The 14,738-nt window shown below is 34.7% G+C and overlaps 1 protein-coding gene across 4 annotated transcripts in view; it reads left to right on the top strand.

Moving 5' to 3' along the window:
• Positions 1 to 14,738, top strand: part of SPATA6 (spermatogenesis associated 6) — a 149,205-nt gene that overhangs the window by 75,950 nt on the left and 58,517 nt on the right. For all 4 annotated transcript variants that reach the window (XM_037021958.2, XM_037021957.2, XM_073233899.1 and 1 more), the window contains one exon: positions 5,877 to 5,917. In XM_037021958.2, coding sequence (XP_036877853.1) covers positions 5,877 to 5,917 — 41 coding nt within the window. The remainder of the gene's footprint in view (positions 1 to 5,876; positions 5,918 to 14,738) is intronic.

Here is a 14,738-nt window from a genome sequence, read left to right as displayed (position 1 = left end):
TTTCCCCTTCTCATTTCTCCAGTTTTAATGCCCCTGTTCTTTTGACTACTTTTATTTCCCTGGCAATTGAGCAGTTGGGTTTTGGCTTCTCATCAGCTATTTAAATACATTTTTGAACAGAATTTTTTATGACAGTGTCTCTTAAACATAGTGAATTTTCTCTTGTGACTGTCTTTAATGGGAATCCTTGAACATTATCTTCCCAACTATCTTGCCTAGTGATTCTTAAGTTCTTATGGGATAGTCTTTTCATACCACCATTGATTATTTCAGCCCTCATAAAAATCATGAATCATGTGAAGATGGATTCAACTATATTTGATCAAGAAAAATGATAGAGGTTTACAGAGGTTAAGTGACTTACTGGAGACCTACAAAATACCCATAATCAGTTCAAAATCCAGGTCTTCCAACCCAAGTTCCTTTCTTTTTCACCCTTCTCCTACTATTTCTCTACTTTCATTCAGGTGTGTATTTTAATATAAAATTTTCTAGTACATTTTCTCCTTCTGGAACTTCCATGGTATATGTAATTGTAATTCATGCAATTTCTTTTTGAAGAAACTCATTTTTGTACTCCAAGAAGGTTTGGAAGCTTTATCCAATCATTTTTGTATTTTGAAAAGGAAATCAAAGGCATCATCCTGGCCCCTGTTTTATTTACTTAGAATTTAGGAGAGATGTTAGACTCTGTCTCCCCCTTGGAGAAAAGGAAGAAACTTCTCTTATTCTCTTCATCTGAAGATTCTTTAAGGAGTTTCCTTTCCATATAAGACTGTAATCTTTTATGAGCTTCCACTAATCTCTTTGATGTTGTTTATAAAGTAAATAAATTGGAAATAACATTCCAAATCCTAAGATGTCATATCTTGGGAGGATAGCAATAAATGGTAATGTTTTAATGTTTTCTGAATAAAATAGCATGTAACCATCATGTATATACTTATTAGCAAATATTCTCTATTTCAGCTTTCATCTAGATGTGTGCCACATCTTAGAACTGTAGTCAGTCTAACAGTGTCATTTTTTAGTAACTCCTTTTTTAGTTTATTAAACATTTTAACACTTTTATTAAGGTGTGATTTGTATGCCATAAAACTCATGTTTTAAGTGTACGATTAAATGATTTTTAATAAATTTGTACAGTTGTGAAATTATCACAATACACTTTTAGAATATTTCCATCATCCAAAAGAGTTTCCTTGTACCCATTTGCAGTAAATTTGTATTCCCACCCTGAGTTTTCCTGGATTGTTTACACTTTTTGGCTATTGTAAATAATGTTACTGTCAACAGTTGCACTGAAGTCTTTGCACAGATATATGTTTTCTTTTCTTTTGGAAACCTTGGAATGGAATTGCTGGTTCATATGATAAATTTATGTTTAACTTTTTAAGAAATTGCCAACTGCTTTCCAGTATGGCTGAACCAATTTTTATTCCCACCATGTATGATGGTCCAATTTCTCCACATCATTGACACTTCTTTTTTTTTTTTAATTATGACCATTCTGGTAGATATGCATTCTTATCTCATTGTGATTTTAGGTTGTATTTGACTAATAACAATGATATTTTTTCATGTGCTTATTAGCCATTTCTTTATCTTTTTTGATGATCACTCTTCTTATAGTCACTGGTAAGCAAGGAACTTGCTGTTTACTAAACTTCAGAGAAGAAGAAAAAAAGTAAGGAGGAAATTCTGAGACTTCTGCTATTGAGACTTTGATAGAAATAAGAAAGATAGGAATACTAGAGGTTGGAACAATATTTGATGAATGCATCACAACTGAGCAATATGAAAAATGTTCTTATGCACCTTTCCTTTTTTAGAAGGTTGTATGCCCTGAGCAGGAATAAACCCTGATTTCATTTTATAAAGTTGGACATCTTAGCTTTGCTTCCATTAGAGGGATTAATATATGACAAATGGATTGGCTTTATGCTCCATGAAGATTCACAGGGGAGCAGAGGCCAACCTGAGAATGTTATATGGGCATTGAGGTAGCCAGTAGAGTAGGTGCTGATAACGACTCTGATGTCATGCTTTTTGAAGGTTCTGTAAGTACACACATTCACCATCAGGGAGGTTCTACAATGATAGTAGCACTAAAACTACCAGACAGGGTTCAATTACTTGAGTATGAAAAAGAAAGATGATAATACCTTCATAGTACAATACTGTGGAGGTTGCCAAGATGTGGATGAACTCAGGGACTACATATTGGCTAGACTTGTCAGAAATACTTGTCAGAATGGGGCTCGAGAATTGCTTGGATAGAAAGAATGAGTAGATACAGAGAGGCTAAATTTTAGATTTCAGATCCTTAAGTCCTTCTTGCTTAAAGTCATGATTGGGCCTTTAGGGCTGGCGCGTATCTGAACCTGTTGGGTGAGAGTCAACTATGTAGAGAGGAAGGATTCAGAGGCTGTTATCACTCTACTACCAGTGTGAGTGGTGACTTTAGTACGAAGTGGATCTTAGTTTCTATATTAGGTGGTTGCTAAGGAAATATTTTGAAGACTAATGGCCACATTTTGTTTTTAACCAGTACTGTTAGTCACTACTTGATATTTGACTAATTCAATTATATATCACATCCATTTAATTAACAAATCCATAACCAGATGTCATGTTTGAGACTGAAGGCACTTTTATTCTCCTGCATGAACTAAGCAAAGATCTCAGCTCCATTACTCATTATCTATATACAAAGACAGGCTCCTGAAATGTAAAGTATAAATAATAACCAGTCTTATGTATGCCATTAGTCTGCTCAGGATGCCATACATAATGCCATAGACTGGGGGTCTTTAGCAACATACATGTATTTTCTCAAAGTTCTGGAGATGAGGAAGCCCAAGATCAAGCTGAGAAGGTAGGTTTCATTCTGAGATTTCTTCTCTTGGCTTATAGGCGGCTGCCATCTCACTGTATGCTCACACGACCTCTTTGTGTGTGCATGGAGAGATTTGAGAAAGGAGAATACAAACTAGTGCAGCCTCTAACACTTCTCCTATTAGAAGAGCATGCTTTCCATCATGAGGGCCCCAGCACCCCCATGACATCATCTAACCCAATTACCCAAAAGTCCTGTCTCCAAGTATGATCACTTTGAGTGTTAGGGCTTCAAACATTTAGCCCTGTTTCATGAGGTTACTGGAGAGTCAGATAATAGCTAACAATTATTGAATGCATTTTCTGCTAGTTTCTATTCTAGGAGCTGATATTCCATAGGTTAATTACTCACAAGAAACTAAAGAATTTTAGATACTATTTTTATACCCATTTAACAGATGAAGAAACCTGAGGTTTAAAGAGGTAAATTGGTAAAGATCTACACAATCTGATTCAGCTCTTTCCGTTTTTATAGACTTTTCGTAAGTGTGACCCATTAAGGCACAACTCAACTTTCTCCTCCTTTAGGAAGTTTTTTCTAAGTGCCTTCAACCTTGGGAGATTGATCTCTGATACAACTTTTTATAACCTTAATTGCCTGTACCATTCTGACTTTGTCTGTTCTTTTATGCTGCTGTTATTCAACTTGGTATAACTTAACCAAAATAAATTATAAGCAGTTGGCCACAGGCTATGGCTTTTATCTCCTTTATCTTCTGCATTTAGAATATAGTTCCTGAGTAATTATTGGTAAGGGTGATTAAATTGGAACACTGGGAACCTCAGATCAAAATAACAGCTTCATTTAAAAAAATGGAAAAAAATTATAAATCTTTCTGAATTAGGGCAAATTTACAAATGGTGTGGAAGGCAGAAGACATAGCAGTGTTTTAATATATTGATACTTTGAATATTACATTAACTGACAGAAAGAATATATACCTTAATCTTCAAAGTTAGCATGTTTGGAGAATTAGGCTCAGTATGTCCTTATCATTCTTTTACTTATTCTGCTACTTGTGGCATGCTGGAATTTATTTATTTTTAATTTTGTAAAGCACTTAAGTAAGTTGAATCTTACCAATTAAGTGGCAAAGTTGGCTTTGTGTGAAAGACATTAATGTTTCAGTTATCCTCTGTAATGTTCAGGACACCTGGAAAACAAATATCTTGTGCCATAAAAAGAAGCTAATTAATTAACCTCATATAGACCATCCAAGATATTTATCGTAGTCATTTTTTGGGGGACAAAGTGATTGGAGAAGATGTAATATAGAGTGTTAGAATGCTTTTGACTAGCACGTGTAAGGAAGTAGATTTTCAAATTATGGTTCTGATTTGCTCGACTGTCGATATAGCAGAGATTTAATACTTCAATTAATTCTTGAAAGTTGACTTCTTTAAGTAATGAGTAGAACCCAAAATCTGAATCTACAATGTAGTGGTCCTTGTTTTAGGAAAGGATTGAGAATAGGGTTATAATCCACTTTGTTACAGGTACTGTGCTAGGGACTTTAATAAACTATAATTTAATCATTACTACAACTCTGTGAGGTAAAGTATTGTCTTCATAATCTTGAAATGAGGAATGAAATACAGATTAATGATATACCTTGACCAAAGTAATATATTTGATGTGGTACAATCAGGAATTAAACCTAGGCTTGTTTGATTAGAATTCAGGTAATTATGTTGAAAATTACTGATTTGAATAGATATGTGCACTTCTATGTTTATACAACATTGTTTACAATAACTAAGTTATAGAAGCAACCTAAATGTCCATCAATAATTGAATGGATAAAGAAGAAGAAGATGTGGTATATGTATATACAATGGGATATTACTCAGCCATAAAAAAGAATGAAATCTTGCCATTTGTAACAACATGGATGGACCTAGAGGGTATTATGTTAAGTGAAGTAAGTCAGACAGGGAAAAGCAAATACTATATGATTTCACCTATGTGTGGAATCTAACAAAACAAATTAATTAACTAAGTATAGACTCATAAACAGAGAACAGACTGGGGTTGCCATAGGGGAGAAAGATGGGGGGATGGGCATAATAGGTGGAGGGGACAAAAAAGTATAAACTTCCAATTTTGAAATAAATCAGTCATGGGGATGAAAGTATAGCAACAGGAATATAGTCACTAATATTGTAATATCTTTGTATGTTGACAGATGGTAACTATGCTTATTGTGGTGAGCACTCAGTAATGTATATAATTGTTGAATCACTGTCGTATACCGGCAATCAATATAATATTTTATACAAAAATAATAATGATGTTGATAGTGTGTTAGTTACTAATAGTTGATATTTATTTTATTGTCTTACATATAATTTCTCATATAATCTTTAAAACAAGGTATGAAAGAGGTGAATCAGACAGATGAGGAATCTGAGACTTACCAGGTTAAGTAATGTGCCCAAGGCCATACAGGAGGCGCTGGGGCTTGGACTTTAATGCAGATTTATTTGTCAACAAGGTCTGTACACTAAAGCATGCTACTACCTTCTAAAACTAGTCATTTCATTACACTCACTCGATTCTAGCGTGGACTCTAAGAATAGGAACACATGTAGTTTGACAATATCAATCAAATCTTTATATTCAGGTTATATTTCATCGTAAACTGGTTTATCAACTAAAAATTATCCATTTCATGTAGACAAATTGGTTAATCAAATAAAAATTATTCTGGCCTATATTCAGATGTCTCCTACTCTAATGAAAATGGTGCTTGTGCAATCAATTAATTACCTGAAAAACTGATAGAGATTTTAATTTGTTGCTTTTATGATCTTTGCTTATGTACCATTGGTAGAGGTTAATATATTTTTGAAAACTGCTATATGAATTATAATCATAGAAACAATGTGATAGTAGCCAGAGTCAAAGATGAAACCAATTTTCTCCTTTTTAGATATAAAATATTTATAGTTTAATTCTTTTGTACATCCTTTTTCAGATCATTCTCATCTTGGCTGCTACCAACTGAAGGATTATAAGGTGTGTTATATACATTACAGAATAATTGTCCTGGCTTTCAGATGAAAGCATATATCTTATATGTATGGTCAGAGATTATCATATTCATTTAGTCAAGAAAATGCACAAACAATAATTGTCATATCATGGAATGTCATTATTCTGACTACATTGTCAAATGGTAGAATAGGCTGTTCATTGAATGTCTTCCTACAAGAATTTTGTAGCCTTTGGTTGTTCTTTGGATTAATTACTTCTTGAATGTGTTTGTGTATATGTATGTGAGAAACAGACAGAGAGATTGGTTGTTATTTTTAGAAAATGCCTCACACAAGTACATTTCTAAACTTTAGTCATTCACAGAGCATCCTCATAATTTTTGCAACATCTGCATGTAATTATGCCCTTTTCTTTAATCCACCTTCTTTTTATTTCTCTTATCACTATAAATGAAAAATCTGTATCTCATACTTTAAATGAATGATAGCTTTAAAAGATACAGCATAAAAAAAACAATGTTACTAAATTCCAGCTAGATAACTGCTGTTTTTCAAAGGCTATGAGGAATGTTCTCTAGTTCTTAAAATGAGATAAACAGTGATAGGTATAGGAGACATACCAATAGCTAACTGAAGATTTCAGACTGAAAGAGAATTGAAAAGAAAATGCATTTTTCCCTTTATAATTCAGTGTTATGTAGTATATGTCCATGTGCCATATAAAATAATCTTGTGTATCTTCTAAAATCATTTTGGATATCATACTGTCTTCCATGCCACTAGTAGTTCATGTTCTGCATTTTGAGAAGTACTGCCTCAGAATTTATCTTTTCTGTCCCTAAGTGAAAGCTTCTTGATAAGAAGTGTCACTACCTTTGTGAAAACAAAATAAATCAAAAAACAGCTTTCCTTATGATATCTTTGCATATTTACTTGAAAACAATTTATTTTGTGCTTTCTGGCACTGAGTAGCATAGCTTCTTCTCTGCCATGTTTTGTGATAAAAGAAATATGGAACAGCTGAGGAACGAGTCCAGGCCCTATATGACTAAGGATCCAAATCTACCAGAGTGCCAGAGTCACATAGGTGGAACTTTATCAAAGTACATTCTAGGCCTGTGAATTGTTAAGAATAGATTCTGGAAATTTTTAACAAGTTTTCAGGTAACTCCTGTGAAGCTCTCTTACCATCTACCCAAGGATTGGCATTCAAGAACCACTGTTATAGACTATGAATATAACACACTGATAGAACTGTCCCTTCGGTAGTGTTCATATAGGACTGTGCCCTTGTTTAAGGCTGCCCCTAGAAGAGTGTGGGCCTGGCATAATTCACCAGGTGCAGACCCATCCTATTATGTGGAATTTATTCAAACACACACACACACATGTACATGCACATAATGCATGGAATATATATATATTTATGCATACACATACATGCACATGCACACACACATGTCAAAAAACATAAATTTCTGTGTCCTGCATGGAGTTCAGGGAAGCCAACTCAGCTGCTTAACCTAAGGGAAAAGCCTATCTTTGTATATTTCCTTCAAGTTATGCTTTACAATTTATCATAAATTGATTTTCATCTTTAAAATCTGCTTGTCTTTCTAATCCAAGAGTTTTAGGATGGCAAGGACCTTATTGGTCTTGCTTATTGATAATGGCTAATACCTAGCATAGTGTCTGATATATGGTGTGATTCCTATGTGTATTGTGTGAGTGTATTATGAAGAAAAAATAACTAATACAAATATATAAAAATAGAGTGGAGAGAAAGGGATAAAATGTATAGAATAACTTTATCCTAAAGGTACTATAATCCAACTCTATGTTAGCAGGTCCATCTTAAGATAGGCAAAATAGGTGAAGGGGATAAAGAGTTACAAACTTCCAATTATAAAATAAATAACTTACAAGAAGGGAAAGAACAGCATAGGGAATATAGTCAATAGTCTTGTAATAACTTTCTATGGAGACAGATGGTAACTGTACTTACTGTGGTGAGCATTTTGTCATATATATAATTGTCAAATCACTGTGTTGCACACCTGAATTAATATATTGTGAATCAACCAAACATTAGTAAAAAGACACTTAAAAATAAATTTAAAAAAAGATAAGTATATATATTAAGAATCCTCTTTTCCAAATGAATTCTTTGAAAGCACTGCACTTCCATCTTTAATTCCCTCCCACTCTCACCTCTGGATTCTTTACTTTAAGGGTTAGAGTAGAAGTCAATCATTCATACTACCCTTGTAAGGCAGTGGGTGGTAAGTGAATTCACAGGATTATTTTTTCTATTCAAGAAATAGATTTTCATAGACATACATTTTCAGCACTGAACACTGCTGTATTTTCTTTTCAATGGAAAGAATAAAAGATTTCCTTATAAGCTCATAGTAACTAGTTAGTAAATATTCAGGGAGTGGAACACTACAGAATTTCTACATGGGAAAAAGTCATAAAGCTGGGAATATTGCAAAAATTTTTTAGGAAAGCAAAACTTTGCCTGAATTCTTTTGAGAAATACATTTGCATAGGCAAGAGAAGAAGAGTGTCTTCAGAAGGAAAGCAACATGAAACAGTCTTGGGATCTAGAATAAGTACAGTGTCCTGGGACAAAAGAGGTCTGGCTTGAGTGGAGGGTATATACTGACTGATAAAGGGTTTTTAATATCCTTACTTAGTATTTTTCCTACTTTTCCATACCTCTTTTGTCTGCTGCCTCCATTTTTAAGATTTCTAGTTGTTTGGTCATTATCTGTTTTTTTGATCAAACTCAGCTCTTCATCTTGTTGTGCTTTATAGAATTAGCTGTTCTCATAAATACTCATATTATTTTAGTCTCATTTCTTTTCTGTTCCACCATTACTCCACCCTGAATCACTGGCCTCTTCTCTTCCATATATGTAGTTTCTTATATGTAATAGGCATCCATTTAATACATTGGTTCTCACCTGGGATCATATCTTCCTCAAGGTGTCATTTTAGACTTTTACAGGGACATTTGCTATTACAGTCACTTAGAGGAAGTGCTCTTGATATTCAATGAATAGAGATGCTAGATACTCTCCAAAGAGTGGGACGATTCCACACAATGAGGAATTCTCACATCCCACATGGCTTTCTGCTATCTCACTGATCCGAATGAAGGTAAAAAACATTCCTAATAATTAGAACCAGTCCAACTCTACATAAAACACAGAGTATTTTTATATTATTTTGAGATACACCATATATTATAGGAATACAAATATGGTATAAAGATTATACTTTGTTTTGTCAAAAATACATGGTGTGATATTACAGTGTGATGAAGTACATGGCTACTCATTTTTCCTGGTTTCCTTTTATGGAATGGCTTATGATCTTATATTTTAGAATTCTAAAACTTACTTATATCAGCAAGTGAAAGCATCCATTGTATTTTCTAGATTAGTCATACTTGAGCATTCATATATTGAGGTACATATTTTAAGTCATGTTCCTTTAATTTCTCTTTATATTATAGTTAGGATAATACATTGATTTTTTTTAAAGTATGTGTGTATGTAAGTTATATTTTCAATACATTTCATTTCAGGATATAGAAGAGGGCAATACAAAATAACGGTTTTTTAAAATGAAGGCCCCCTTAGTCAGAGATCAGTTTGGGCTACCATAGCTAATACCATAGACTGGGTGGCTTAAACAGAAGGAATTTATTTTCTTACACTTCTGGAGACTGGGAAGTACAAGCTCAGGATGCCAGCCAGTTTGGCTCCTGGCGAGAGCCCTCTTCCTGACTTGGAGACAGCTGCCTTTTCACTGTGTCCTCACAGGGCAGAGGGGGGAAGAGAGAGAGAGCATGCACACATGTGTACATCATGTGGGCTCCAGTATCTCTCTTTTTTGTAAATTTTTTGTTTTTCAAGCAATTGTAAGAAAAAATATGGAGAATTCCAGTGTACCATTTGTACAGTTTCTTCTAATGGTGACTTAGTGTAAAACTGTAGTACAGCATCACAACCAGAACATTCACATCAATACAATCTACCCAATTTACTCAGATAACCCCAGTTTTACTTTTACTTGGACTGTGTGTGTGTGTGTGTGCGTGTGTGTGGTTGATGTTTTCTTAATAAATACCAATTCTTCCAGATTAGGATCTCACCTATATGACCTCATTTAATCTAATTCCTTACTCCAAATGCAGTCACATTGGGACCGCAGGTTGAAAGATCACTGATGCCATGTGTAATCACTATGTGAATGAGTGTATGGATGTGTAGCTATTAGCAATAGAGTATTTCTGGAAAGATTTATGGAACCCATTTTATCTGGGCCTTTATAAATATATCCTTCCTAGCTTCAATTTGGCCTTCAGTATTGCCTGGTGATCACTTTGTTCTCTTGATTCAATAGCACAGCTCAACTTCTCTAAATTGAACTTCTCATTTTGTATATGTGTTTCATATTTTACTTTGCCAAGGAAAATGTTGGTCAACTGCTGGATGGAATTGTTCTCAGTTTCTTTGTATCTATTTCAATTTTTCTGTTAATCTTCACATTTTCATTTCTTTTATTTTGCCTTCTTAATAATGGTAACACCTTCTTGTCATTTTTTATTTCTTTATTGACTATATCTCTTTTGGCCACAAACATAATAAAATCAAGTTATATTTGTATGATGGTTTCTAATTTTAAAACTTTTTTATATTGATTATACACTGGATTATATGCAGCTCTATAAACTAAACAGGGATTTTTACTCCCACCTTAAGTGAGAGAAAATAGATTCTGCAAAGCTCTCTGAAAAAGAACATACCTCTCAATCACCTCCCTCTGTCTTTATCATCCCCTTTCTCCTTCCTTTCACTACTAAACATTCAAATGAACATTGCTTTGACTTCTTTATCCATTCTCCAAAAATATTTGGGGAGAATGAATTTTATGAGAACTTTCAAAATTGAAGTCCTTACACATCTTTAAAAGAGTTAGGAAGCCACCTTGGTGGAAGTGGAGAAGTAGAACTGGCTTTAGGCAAAATTGTGAAATACATGAGAAATACATCATTGATTTCTGGTAGTCTCACATCACTTTTAACATTCTCACATACCTAACATTGCTTTGATTTAGTAGAATAAATATTTAGTATGTCTTCCTAGACTCATGAATGTAAGTGTTGTCTTGTTCATTCTCTCCTCACTGGCTACCAAGGTTTTTGCCGGTAATTTAGCTCCTTCCACTGCTCCTGAACTCACACCCTCTGTCCCCCATTATGTCATCACTATTCCTCTTATCCAAGTCAATTGTATTTCTCTGTATTTTAACTCACCCAGTTTATTAGCATAATGCTAGATGTTCTTACAAATGCTAGTATTTCAATGTTTTAACTCAATAAAAGTTTATTTCTCATTAACAACAGTTCAGCACATTTGCTAAGGCATACCTGCTTCTTAAAAGCCTAGGAGTGACGAGTCACATTTTACATCCCATTGACAAGAACTAGTTACATGGCCATATCTTGAACAGGGGGAGGAGGGTGGAGCAAATAGCAATCCTGCTTAGGCAGCTGTTTCCCACTAATTTTTTACTACAGAAAAGAGGATGCAGATTTTAGTGGACAGCAAATCACAGTCTGCCCCTCTGGCCCCCAAATAATTCTGTATACCTATCTTCCTATGTCTTCCTCAAGGAATCCACTCAAAACTCCATGCAGTCACTTGACTCTAGGATCTTTGGGTCATGGAAAGGCCAGTTCATCAGGTTTAGTTGGGATTCCTTATGATATCCAGTGATACTGCAAACTAAGACAAGTTATCCCTCCCTTCCCTCACATCCCTACCCTACCTGAATTCCATTTCTAATGTGCTTTTTAGAGTAGGGACAGGGTAACTGTAAACAATAGGTGCTCTTTTGGAAAAGGGAGAAATAGAGGATAAAGAACAGTTATTAGTCTATGGTAGGGATAAATCCTGCTGGGAAAGCTTTATGAAGACACCACATGCACTAATAGTAGAGGAATTTCCTTGTGTAGACCTTATTCTTCATGGCCCCTGACTCTACCCTACAGCAGGTTTAATGTCCACTTACTGTCTTCTGTGGTAACATCTGAAGTGAGTTCAGAGGATTTTGATCTCTTAAGGGTGCATAGTTTTCCAACCCACTTTTGCTGTTTTAAGTTTTGAGACCTGCGAGCTATTTTATAGACACAGGTTCTTAATGGCCAGTTTCTTGATTTCTTAGGCAATACAATTCCCTAAAAAACAAAATAGGCTTCTAATTTATTTGCAGTCAGTTTAATATATCAATAAATAGACATCTTTTTCTTTTCCTAAATGTAATTCTAAAGTTTGATTCATTTCATTAGTACTTAAGCCTTTTAATGGCTTCAAAGTAGACCTGTATTGGAAGCAACCCCCTCAATCTTATTTTTGTTTTAGGATTTACTTCCTCTGTTTGAAGGTCTTATTGGGTCTTTATTGCTCAAAGCCTTTTTTAGTTTTAACCTTAGCCTCTTGGGTCCACAAGCAGTTGGCTTTCACTTTTCCTGACCCTGTGAGCCCCTCAGTTACTAGAATCTTTTTGTACTCTTTTATTACTGCTTCTAAACCAGTCAGTTCTTCCCGAAATCATCACTGTCTTGAAATCCCTTGTGAAATACAAATAAAAGTCAATACACACTCTAGTCTTGTTCATCCAGCTGTTTTCCTACAGATAATAAGCTTTAAAATTATATAGTCTATCTTCCTAACACTTGCAGGCCACAGTTTTATTAAATGTTTTGCCATGCGTGCGTGGGTACATTTTCCATCCCCAAATATCTACTTCCTTGCCTTCTGCTCCTGTCTGATAAGCCAGTGCATATAGATTTCTGTAAAGGTCAGTATATTAAGATACCAGTTTCTGAATTGGTTCGGGTAATGTTGTTTGCTATACATATACACTTCTAAACTTTAGAAATTTAATATAATATTTAGTTTTTTACTCATGTGACAGTTGAATTTAGGGTGCTTTTGATCTGCATGCTGTTCTTTCCATGCAGTGACCCATTTGATGGCTTTGCCTACTCAGGGTTTGTTTTCTTCACATGGTTGAAAATGAAGGAGGACACAGAGAAGACATATCTGTTTCTTAAAAGCCTTGAACTGAAATTGACACATAACATACTTGCCTACCCTCTATTGCCAAGAATTAATCACATGGCCACACCAAGATGCAAGGATTGCTTCTTAGCAATAATTCTACTCTGGAGGAGGGAAAGACGAATTATGGTGGAAAGCTAGACATTTCTGTCATACCTATAATGCTTTGTGTCTCCCCTTCCCCCAACTTCTCTGTTTCCCTTTAAGAAAACGTGTGACTGAAGCTCTTTTATTCTGGAATTAGAAATTTAGCCAAATTAGAAAATGTCTCTGCCCTCATAGGTATCTCATGATATGTGAGGGAGATAAAAATTAACAAAATCACAAAAATCAATATATACTTGGAATTGTGATTTAAAAAATGAGGACATGCACTAGCTTGGACATTATATACTAAGGGGATTTCATCTGGTGAAGGAGAATGGAAAACTCATTTTGAGTATCAGTGATTGCTCTTGAACTCTGAAGGTGAATAGGAATTTAGCACATGGGAAGGAGAGAGCATGTGCAACGGAAAAGGGGAAATAGTATGTATAAGGTTCAGTGGCTAGGTGAAGACCAGTGTTGCTAGAAGTAAAAGACATGAGTAGGTAAATGGTTTAAATTGAGGCTGGGTGCATAAATAGGATCAAATCTTTTCAGCCATCTTAGGAATTTGGTTAATTATCCTAAGTACAGTAGGAAGCAGATGAAGTTGTTTTAAACAGCAAGCTTACATGGTTAGATTTGCACTAAGAAAATAGCAGTCTCGATTACAGTGTGGAAATGGATTGGACTGGGAAAAAAGTGGCTACTGGTGGACAAGTTAGTAGCATATGGAATAGTCAGTGTGAGAAATAATAGCTTGCATTGAGTTGGTAGTAATGAAGGTTGATGACGGTGGATATTAGATATTTAGGACTAATGTTGATAGAAAGTAGGCTTGACAAATGGAAAAGATATACTGTGTTCTCATAGAAAAAGATTCAGTATCATAAAGACGATTTCTACTTTGAGTAATTTGAAAAATTAATAAGATCTCAAAATAGTATCCCCAGGCACTTTTTTTCTTAATTCCAAGAACTAGGCAAAAATAGCCAGGAAATCTTTGAGAGCAGAGTACATTGAAAGGAGTTCAGCCATGCAATGTTAAGAATCACTCAGATTTCTGATTTTCACATCTCTGTCTAATGATACCATTTATTAAGATAGGAAAGTGTAAAGACTAGTTTGGGGTTCACAGAATTATAAATTCTGCAGCAAATTCCTGTGTATCTTGTTTAGACTTTGGAGAGTCTCTTATAATTGGCTTTGAGCTCAGAAACAGACCAGAGCTTAAAAATCAACCATACGATGCTTGTATTCTGAAGGGGATTTAACTTTAGGAAGTTACTGAGCTTTTTTCCTGGAGGTCATATGAGAAGGAAAACAGACAGGGGAAGTGAGGGATCTGAGGTTAATGGAGGAACATAGGGCAGTAGATAAAGAATAGTGGGAAAAGGCCATTTCTTCCAAGACAGGATGTGACGGTATTTAAAAGAAACATGGTTTTAAATTTTCACATTTTTTATTTGCCTTGGTCAGCAAATCTTTTAAGCAAGCAATTTTTGAAATATGATTTTTTTTTGGAACTTTTGTCATGGCAATTAAGAAATTCAGACCATTGGATGTATGGGATTTTGTTTCTATCATTGTAAGGCTTCTTTCAAATGAACAGTTTGTTTC

The sequence above is a fragment of the Manis javanica genome, chromosome 4, assembly GCF_040802235.1.
Source record: "Manis javanica isolate MJ-LG chromosome 4, MJ_LKY, whole genome shotgun sequence".
NCBI lineage: Eukaryota > Metazoa > Chordata > Mammalia > Pholidota > Manidae > Manis > Manis javanica.
Note: the sequence above shows the minus strand (reverse complement) of the source record. Positions and strands in the feature narration are given on the sequence as shown.